At 39.2% G+C, this 10,578-nt stretch overlaps 1 protein-coding gene across 1 annotated transcript in view; it reads right to left on the bottom strand.

Moving 5' to 3' along the window:
• Positions 1 to 1,114: 1,114 nt before the first annotated feature.
• The window catches only part of SPAG6 (sperm associated antigen 6), a 53,478-nt gene continuing 44,014 nt past the window's right edge, over positions 1,115 to 10,578 (bottom strand). The window contains exons 9-11 of the mRNA XM_060782387.2: positions 9,558 to 9,674; positions 7,121 to 7,266; positions 1,115 to 1,636 (exon numbers count right to left, since the gene is read on the bottom strand). Coding sequence (XP_060638370.1) covers positions 1,570 to 1,636; positions 7,121 to 7,266; positions 9,558 to 9,674 — 330 coding nt within the window. The 3' untranslated portion in view covers positions 1,115 to 1,569. The remainder of the gene's footprint in view (positions 1,637 to 7,120; positions 7,267 to 9,557; positions 9,675 to 10,578) is intronic.

The raw sequence follows: 10,578 nt of genomic DNA, 5'->3' as shown, positions 1-10,578 counted from the left end.
AAAAAAGAAAACATCTCCAATCTAGTTTCTGGAATGAATGAGACATCACTCTTCCCAGCCTTCCCAGCCAACAGGAACTTATTGGCTTTCAATGATTTCAAAGGCTGGAATATAAGTTCTATTAACCAGGAAGAAACAAATGATTAGGTGAGGGATGGTAACTTGTGAGTTTGGAGGCAAATGAAATATATTAAAAGATACATACTGACCATTGCCATAGCTATGGCAATAAACAAATAGTCAAGTGGTATGACAGCCATGAACTAATTTAACACATGTGATAGAATGGCATAAGAGACAAAACTGAACCTCTTTACTGTTTCAGTCTCCAAAGCTGTTTCACTTTGGATTCTGTCTACATATAAGCCTACTAAATGCTTCCATTAATTATGATCCACCCACCCACCCTCCGTGCATATAAATCTGCCAGCTAAGACAAGAGTTCGTCCATCTGATAAAATAGGTCTATTCTAAATAGCATGTATTCCCCTTTAAAATGCCACAACACTTTTTGTTGTTTTTTCCTAGCAAGGGGCCCGTGAATTCACAAAGCACAAATACAACCTGGTTCTCAAGAAAAGCTGCGTAACAGTTGCTAATGGAGTAAGTTTTATTGTACTTTTTCTCAGTCTGTACATGGCCAAGAAGGGGGCATGGCTTCTGCCTGCATTGAGATCTCTCCAGGCCAACTTAATTACAACAAAAACAACATGTGATATAAAATATGGCCTGTGACTTCACCATTGTCATTTTTCTTCACCTGTAACATCTTTTGCTTGATGAAGATACCAATGGAGCTTTGAAAGTTAGCATGATGCATTTTGTGCATTTTCATTGGCTAATAAAGGTATTGCTTTTGTTATATTTTGTTTTCTCTAAAGTCTTACAATAAAAGGCTGAGGTAAGTGAAAAATACCACAAAATAGGATTACTGATATGCAATGAATACCTATATAACTCATACCATCATTCAGTGACGCCTACACACCTTTAAAAAATAGTTTGCAAACTCAGAAAACTGTCCTCCTGAGGTTGCAGGTATATGAAATTAAAAACCTGCATGTTAAGATCAACCATTCAAGGGCTGAAGTGATAGAAAGGCAAGAAATCAAAGTGTAGTTTGTCACTTGTTTATTCATATGGAGACCATTTGAACGTTGGCTGATACAAACCTGCAAATGAAATTCCCATGCAGACCACTGCCACAAACAAAGAATGTAGAACTCCAGGACTTGGTGGAGGGTGTTACAATTCCTTCACATATTAACATACTTAATCTTTTGTTTTAAGGACCTGATTAGGCTCTAAAGACCAGAGGCATATTCAGAAAAAGTGTTGGACCTTCTGTTCTTAGGTCTTCAGCGCTTGAGAAACTCAGACAGGCTTTCTTGTTAAGCTTGAACTTCTAAAAATCAAACTGTGGTTTAAAGAAAGAAAGGTATATCCACCTATTGTCCTAAATCATTGGTAAAAGAAGAGAGGGCTAAATATCTCCCATAGTAGAACTTTCCAAAGTATATTTTCTTGTTACAGATAAGTCATTATTTTCTGTCAAAAATACGGAAAAGTTTAAAGAACAGGTTGATAATTTTCTACCCTTTCCAGAAGTGCTTCAGAATATCCAGGGGAATAATATCTGAAAGAAAAACAAGGATGTCTTGATTAAAAAAACAATGTGTTTTAAATACAAATCTAAAATCTGACTAAAGCACACTTAAACATGTTGAAGGAAATCAGTAAAATTAAGTGTTCTTCATTCTGTACAAAGATGATATTCTAATTTTGTATGAAACCGTTGTTTCACATCTGCCCTCCCCATAAAGGCAAATCTTTAGTTAAATTAAATGAAGAGCTACCATGAAGAAGATAAAACAAGTTGCTTCCCTTCTGCAAGATGTAGGCTATGAACCAATAATTGAAATTACAAGAAAGTAGATTAAAATTAAGCATTCCTGGCAGTAACAACCATTCAGCAGTGGAATGAACTGCTTTGGAGGAAGTTGAGCTTTTCTTCATTGGTGGTTTTTACATAAAGACTGGATGGCCATCTTTGGGTTTTGAGAATAGGCCAATATTTTCTCACATTTAATGAGGCCAAATGCCTCATTGTGCCCCACAGAGGGTGCTATGGCCATTTGGAATCACCAAATGGGCTGGTAGCTGAGAGGTAAGGCAGGACCCTCTAAGATCTCAGAGCATGAACAGCAACAAAACACCCTCCAAGATTTCAACTGCAAAAACCAGGACACATATACGGTGCGACTGAGCAATTGAAGCAAATGTTATCAATAAAGAAGCAAACATGAGATGACTTATAAGCAGAAAAAACCAGGAATGTATATATTGAGGGGAAACTGGGAGGAAGACAGAGAATCTGGGATATTTTAACAGGTATTGAGAAAGCGGGAGAACAGAGAATAAACTAGGGCTGTGCTTGTCAAACCAGACAGGTGGAGGGTATGCACTCAAGGCTTTGGACATTGCCCATCCCAGTTTTATGGAAACCTAAACTATTGACCATAACATCTTGGAGCAGTAAAACCCATAGTTTAACTATACACTGCACATACACATCATTTTATCTCTCTTGAATCTTTTTCACATTTGTTGCACATCTAATTAATCTAGTTTTACGGGACGAAAACAGTTTTTCATCCACTCTTCCTAAGTGATATCTTTACAATAGCTTCTGCAACTTACCAACTTAGGCCTGAATCCAACTATTAGTTCCCCACCATGAGTAGACCCATTAAAATCAATGGAAATTTGGTAAAGCAATACAGTCCTTAAGTAAGTTCCCTGATTCAATTGGTTTAGTTGGTCTAACAATGGCTTTAGGCCTTTGGCTGTTAGGAATAATTTCCAGCTGTCTTGTGACTGTTTGCCCTTAAAGGAGAACAAAATAGGATTTGGGACTAGAATATAAAGGGAGGTATGACAATGAAAAGACTTTCGGGCCCAGACTTTATGTGTATATTTTGATTAATCCCTAACTCTCTAAACTGGTGTTTCTTTGCTTAAAATATGGCGCATTATGGGGATAAAAATAATTTACTGCCAAATTATTCCTTGGTATGCATCAACACATACATTCTTCTTTTTAAAGAAATTAACAATATCTAGACCTGGATTTTTCTCTAATTAGACCCATTGAAATCAAAGGGATTTAAATTAGTCATAACTACCTGAGGTTACATTGATTTCGACTTGATAAACGACTTCGGCCCTGTTTACCTCTCCGAACGTATTCTCCCCTACGAACCATCAAGACCACTAAGATCGTATGGAGGGGCCCTGCTCTCGGTCCCTCCACCTGCACAAGCACGGCTGGTGGGGACGAGGGACAGGGCCTTCTCGATGGTGGCCTCTCGACTTTGGAACTCCCTGCCATTAGAGATCAGAACTACCCCCTCCCTCATGACGTTCAGGAAACTAACGAAGACCTGGTTGTGGAACGCGGCATTTGACAACTGATTTAATTCTTTGCCCACATGAAAGGAGGATGATGAATGGGATTGTGATGGTGTCGGACGATTTGGCTCTTTTAACTGTGATGATAATGTTTTAATGTGTATAGTGCTGATATTTTAATCGTGTTATGAAGTGGCATTGTGTTGTTATTGTATATTCTTTGTATGTTAACACATGTTGTGAACCGGTCCGAATCCCTCTTTGAAGGTGAGAGGGTCGGTATATAAAACCTCGAAATAAATAATAATAAATAAATTTCAATAGGTTTCATCTGAATATAAATCCAATCCTTTTCTAAGACATTCTAAACAGACTTGCCCCAGCTACATATCAAAGTAAAAATGACATTTTTCTCAGATTTGCTGTTCATAGACCAGATATCCCTCTTAAACTGGACTTGGAAATGGAAGATGGGGTGGAGAGGAATTACCATTATCAGCGCCATTACCACCAGGCTAGACCATTGGTTTCATACTGCAGATTTCCCCTAATGAAAATGTGCCTGGTTAAATTATCTCAGGGATTGGCCTAAATATTAATCAAACATTAACTTTGCACCTTCACCATATTTTATGCTATCTATGGTGTAGATCTCACTGTTCAAATCTGTCGCTGGTGACTGAAGGATATGAATCCTACTCCAATCCCCAACTCTGCTGGATGCTTATTACAGATCTATGAAAAAAGCCCATTCTCCTCCAAAGGATAGCTTCTTGGGAGGGCAGATGTGATTATATATCCACATATGTTCCAGATGATTGTGAAGTATTCCCATAATAATCATCATAATTTTATTTAAAAAGTGAACTGCTTTGTCGTTTAATCTTGAATTTATATCCAAGAGCCATTGACCCTTGCTATGGTTGTTGGTCTCTTCCACTCTCAGTGAAACCTGAAATTTCATCTCTTCTTCCATACTGCTTTGCTTATAAATGACAAAGAAAAACACAAGTTTCCAAAGACCCCTCCCTAGAGAATTTGCTTAATGTTGCTCGGTTCCCTTAAAGATTTCACTTGGAAGAATTTACTGCTGTCTAACTATTCCCGCTTGGGCAGGCAATCAAAGTATAAAACGTGTCTTAGCTTCCCTCAGATCCCAGCCCAAAGGTCAGATTTAAAAGCAGCATGTGGCATTTAAAACAAAAATCAACAGACAGCAAGGAACTGTAGAGGAAAGGCTACAGAGGAAACCAGTTTCTCAGTGTTTCACGCCACATGATCATTGTCTTTTCACGATAAACAAAAAAGCTTTTGTAAATGGAAGAAATGAAGAACAGACTTTTAAGTGAAACAAAAAGCAATAAGAAATGTAAACAAACAAGGTAAACTTTCATCAGACCCACATCTGGTAATGCAGAGGTATGTGGACTCTGAAATATCAGAAATGCTACTCCATTAACATGCGGGTAGTATGTAAACAATGAACTTGCACACTTTTATCCATTCTACCAGCAATTTGATTGTCTGTGTTTCCTCACACAAAGGTTCTCTGATGGACACTATAGGAGGAGTTATTCCCACTGATGTTACCAGAATTACTTCAGATGAAAAGATAGATAAAATCAGACTGTATGCTTAAAAAACATAATCTAGCTAATGTTTCATGCCTCAAAAATTAATTGTTCCAAACAAAATGATCTGCCTACTAGGCCCAAATAACAAAATATCCATGACATTGTTTAATCTGTATTTTCAGTTTTGGCAGCAGAAATCCAAGACAGCCTTTGTGGGATATTTTCAGGTCATTTTAGTTCATTCACTTCACAAGTGAAGCTCTTTCAATTCCAGGAGGTCTGAGCCACAGCATGCGACTGACTTTACGAAAAATGCAGACAACCAGCAGAGGGAGTAGAATTGCACAGCATCTGAGCATTATGGATAATGCAGTGGCCTAGCAGAGGGACAGCCTGCTTCTTAACTCTCCTTTTGTACCATTTCTTGAAAGCCAATTAAATTATGCAGAACTACAGAGTTGTGGGGAGGATAGTGAGAACATTAGAGGAGACTTGGGCCCAATCTTTAGGAGGGCCTGTCCCTTTGCTTAACTTACCTCACGCCTATTAGTTTGTTTCTAACATCTGCCTGCCTGATTTTATACAAGGTTTTTTATCTGTCAACTGTTAGCCTGTCCCATATAGAAAGGATGTGTTTTCTAGAGGAGTGAGGAAGCTCCCAGATTTGTGGGACAGCCATTGGAGTCATACAGGGCAGGAGGGGAATTTGAAAGAGGAGACAACCTCAGTACCAACAAAATGGAAAACAAAATAGTGTGCTTATTGCCCCCAAACTGTCTCCTATATCAGCCTGGATACCCAGGGTGACAGTACCCCTTGGTTGAAAATGCTGTTACTGGATGCCAGGTAAGTAAATAGAAAAACAACTGCAATTCACGACTTGATTCTGGATGGTTTGTATCACAGAGACCTAGCTAGATGAAACTGGGGGGGGGGGGGGGTGTAATCTCTCTTAGCTCTGCCCGACAGGTTTTTCTGTATAGCAGCAGATAAAACCTGAGGGCAGGGAGGTAGAATTGTAATGGTCTATTGTGATTCCACCCCCCTGACCAGGTTCCCCACAATTCAAAGGGCTGATTATGACCTTTAAAATCTTAGACAGCTCAGGTCCAGGCTATCTGGCTGACCACATCTCTTTGTACAAATCTGCCTCAGCACTGAGATCTTCAGAAGAGGCCCTTCTCTTGGGCCCACCTCCATCACTTCTCGGTTGGTGGGAACAAGAGGAGTGGGGGTCCTTCTCAGTGGCTGCCCCTCGACTGTGGAGCTTCCTTCTTCCCAGGGAAGCCAGAATGGCCCCCTCCCTACTATCCTTCCAGTGGCAGGCTAAAAACGTTTTATTCAGACAGGCTTTTAAAGAAGATTTTAAAGATCAAGTCAGGGGGTGCTGAGGAGTTTAGTTTTGAATATGTTTTAAGGATTTTAATTCATTTTTAAAATGTAAACTCCTGTTTTAATGCTTATATATTTGTGGATTTTAAATTGTATTGAAATGCTTTTAATGGAAACCACTTTTAGTCTCCTTGTGGAGAGAAAAAAATAAACATAATAATAGTAATAATGCTTATGTAGCAAACAGCATGCTTATGTAGCCAAACATACCTGTTACATTGACCTGTGTTTTTAAACTGTGATTTTAAACTGTTTTCTAATCTGTTTTTTAATAACTGCCTCACTAGGGAGCTGTGTTTCCCCTTCCCAGGGCACTTGTGTCCCGCTTTGTGCTGGTCAGTGACCGTAATAAAGTTTTGCATTATACTGTAGCCAAACAAAACCACCTATATATAAGAAAAACCTATCATCAGAACTTTTTGGAGCGGGTACCCTAGAATTTCATAAAATACAAAACAAAACAATTAGAATAAAAATTAAGAAGTAGGTGAAACACTCCCAAATAGCCCAATAAGGACTGAACATGCCATAGGAAAACAAAGACAGAGTAACTATTTTGAAAGACGAAATGAAGAATGAGGCACATAAAAAAAAATTCCAAGCTTTGAGGGTAGGGTGGAGGTTCAAAAAGAAAGCTGCAGCTCCGGGGACTGTGACTTACTGAAGCACCTGGTGCGGGAGAATTAATGGCAGAAAATATTTACAAAATGAAAATGAATAAAACACTACGATGATTTTCTCACCTGACTATTTCTTCAGGATAACAATTGTTAATTGTGTTGATGTATTCTTGAAGCAGGGACCCAGCCTCTGCTTTTATCTCCTGCACTTTTTTAAGTCCACCACTTGTTACAAAAAGGCGTCTAGCTTTGGAATCATGTGGCAGAACCTATGAAATAGAAATCATATCATAAGAAATTAAATAATCCTTAAAGATTCACAACACCACACTAGGTATGATCTGATAACATATTCTACTTCATTTGGATGAACTGAAAAAGGAGCACAATACAATAAAAAAAGCAATTTGGAAAGAAAAACATATTTTTGGATCAAGCCTGAAAAACCTGAAGAAAAGGCTTTACGAAAGGTATTTTTACAAAGTAGGTATAAAACACTTTGTAGTGTGCATATAAAATCAAAGTGGACAACATACACATCTGAATTACCAATACCTTTCTTTCTATTCAGCATTAGGGATAGTGACCACATTCTCTCAATAACATTAAAGCTGCTACCTTGACATTAAAGTGTCTCTTTGGCCGAGGTCCAGTGAAGCTCCTGGAACAACAGCCTCTGAATCCTTCAAAATGCTTGTTTTCAGCAAGAATAAAATGCTAAGCTATGGCTACCAAACCCTTATTTTGGTAAATAGTCCTTTTCTAGAAGGACATTCCAAAGCCAGGCCACAACAGGATCTCTGGACCATCACCTGTGCTTTAGATGGAATCCCGCCTTAGGATCAAATAGCTCTAAAAAATAAATTTCATAATTTGAGTGGAGTCTTGCCTATTCCAAACCATATTGGTGTGCTTAGCATGTATTCCACATCAGCTTTTCTACTTGACAAGATTTATGACATAGCTCCCCCCAAACCTTAAAAGCTCAAAGGTTACCCTTTCCTTAACCTTGTCTTTTTGTGATTGTTTTAGGGTCTACTGAGCATGACACAAACCTGTAGTATTCATCAGAAAGACAATTCAGCATAGGCTGAGCTCTGCACATCAGGGTTTTCTCATCCTATCTAACACTTTGGATGGAAAAGCCTTTTTCACCAAAGAGCAAACAAGAACAACCTGAAGTGAGGAGGATGAATATATGAAAGGCTAAAAGCCACCCATAATCGATCCTTCTTAAAAAGTAAATTTCTAAACTCTACAGGTTGTAATGAAATCTTCTTCTGGACATAAAAGGTTTCTGGTTGTAATGAAATCTTCTTCTGGACATAAAAGGGCAAAGGGGCCAAAACATGATAAAAATGCTCACCATGTAGCTTAGGGCATTTTGGGGCAGATAGGTAGAAAGATAGGCAGACAGGTAGACAGGGAGGTTTTATCTGGACCATATTTGTGGACCTCTGAGGGGAGCCCTGAAGCTTGCCCTTCAAAAATGGGTCCACCATGAAGCCTCATGGTGAACTAGGGGGTTGCTCAGGCAGCAGCAATGGTGATGAGCAACATGAAGACTGTTCCAGTGAGGTCTCTGGATCTGCTCTTGATGAGGCCAACAAGGAAGACTGCTGAAGTCTCCTTTTATTGGAGAATCTATTCTTTTGCAGTTCTGTGTCTAGGGATTTTCCCGATGTAGGCGGGATCGACGTCTTTGCCGGTATCTGACCTGTTGCCACTGCCCTCCTAGCTTCTTCATGAGACTTCTTAAAAACGATCATCGATGATGAAGATGGTGGGTGTGTCCATGATCGAATATGTCAATCGTACCAATGTAATTGAGTCCAATGTCAATGCAACTATTGATGGGGTCGATCTCTTTGAGGCTTGAGGCTTCGATGCCAAAGTCTTCTTTGAAGATGTCTTCGATGTTCTCTAAGATGTTGACATCTGGGAGGGCATAATGGAACGTGTCTTGGAAACAGATGGTGTCAGATCCTGCTGATACAATAGGGAGTAAAGCCTCCCTTTTCTGGTCTTCCTAGCCTGCAAGGTAAATGCCTGGTAGTGCTGGCATTTTCTGGCAATGTGGCCTTCTCCAAGGCAGAGAAGGCAGCATAGTGTCTGCCAGAGTCGGGGATTTCTGTGGAGCAAGTCATGCAGCGTTTGAATCTTGTGGTAAACATCCCAACAAAGAGCAAAGCTTCCAAAGAAAATGCAGCAGCGGAAAAGAGGAACTGGGGAGCCACTGGCCAGAGCACCTTTTATGCCCTGGGGAGAAGTGGGTGGGGTTACCACCAAAATCTGACGTTGATGCACAGTTAGAGCAATTTGTCTGTATTCACAAACACCATAAAGAAGAAACCTGATGTAGAAAGAAAACAGCAGCACAAATTGGCAGTTTACTTCCCCAAGTGTTGTAATAAATAAGACCAAACTATGCAGCATTTTTCTTTCTAGTGTGAGACAGCTGCTTTCTTCCCTGATTCTGGTGATATGTCAGGCAAGTGACCCTGGGTTTCAGAAACATTGGCCAAGCACACAGCCCAGTAACAAACAAACGGCCACTTACCTTACTGAACTGGCCTACTACGTGTTTCAGGATGTTAGGAGGAGCATCGTGGAGCAAAGGTTCAAGTGCTGGCAGATGAGTGCACTTCTGTAAGATGTTTTTCAAAGCCTTCTTTGTCTATCAAAATATAAAATATTTTCTGTAAGGTATTGGATAACATAATCACTCTAAACCTATTTATAAAATTAAGACTGGATTATTTCAGCAATGCAAAAACTGTAGGCATCTTCATATCTCTTTAATGAATATTAGCAATTTTGAAAAAATTCTCTGGAAACCCAAGTTTAATTTGTTATAAAAGACAGGAAGGTTGTGAAAGGCTGACTGTGAGCATAATGATTTTTGTTTTAATTCCCATAACCATGTACAAGTCATGCTTTGTTATTGCAATAAAGACAAACAAAATGAAATAAAAAGATATGTTACATAAATAGAAGGACATGTACTATTGCTACATTTATATCTTACCTTTTGTCGAGTGAGTTGAAGATAGCATGTATAATTTTCCACATTTTATCATCTCAGCTGAAAATAGGTTCAGCTGAGAAACAGTGAAATGCACCCAAGAGTAAATTTTGATAGTTCAGGAGGATTACAGCCTTGCTGTCCAAAAGCTAAGTTCCAATAGGGCTCTGCTTTGGAAGGGCAGGGTTTAGATTAATACCAATATTGTAAACACTGGTTGCTACAGATATTATCTTATAGTATCTGGTATCTGACATAGAGGCTGAGATTTTTCCCTCCTGTACTGTCGTTTGGTTTATGCAACAGAACTCTAAAAAGGCCTGGAAACCGTTCTGGAAATGTCTGGAAAAAAAATCAGACAGTTTCTGCAAAGGCTTTCATTAGTCCAAAACAGAGCTTCTGAGCCCTGCAGGGGTAACTTCCCTTGTGACCACCTGAGCTCTACCAAGTTCAAATGTAATTAGATAATGACATGATATTCTATCCTCTGCATTAATGTTGCAAATGGACTGAAATGTTACAATGACGAACAGCTTGTATCCAGCTTCCCATTCAA

This window comes from Anolis sagrei, chromosome 6 (assembly GCF_037176765.1).
Source record: "Anolis sagrei isolate rAnoSag1 chromosome 6, rAnoSag1.mat, whole genome shotgun sequence".
Taxonomy (NCBI): Eukaryota; Metazoa; Chordata; class Lepidosauria; order Squamata; family Dactyloidae; genus Anolis; species Anolis sagrei.
The sequence above is the reverse complement of the archived record's forward strand: the minus strand, read 5'-3'. Positions and strand labels throughout refer to the sequence as shown.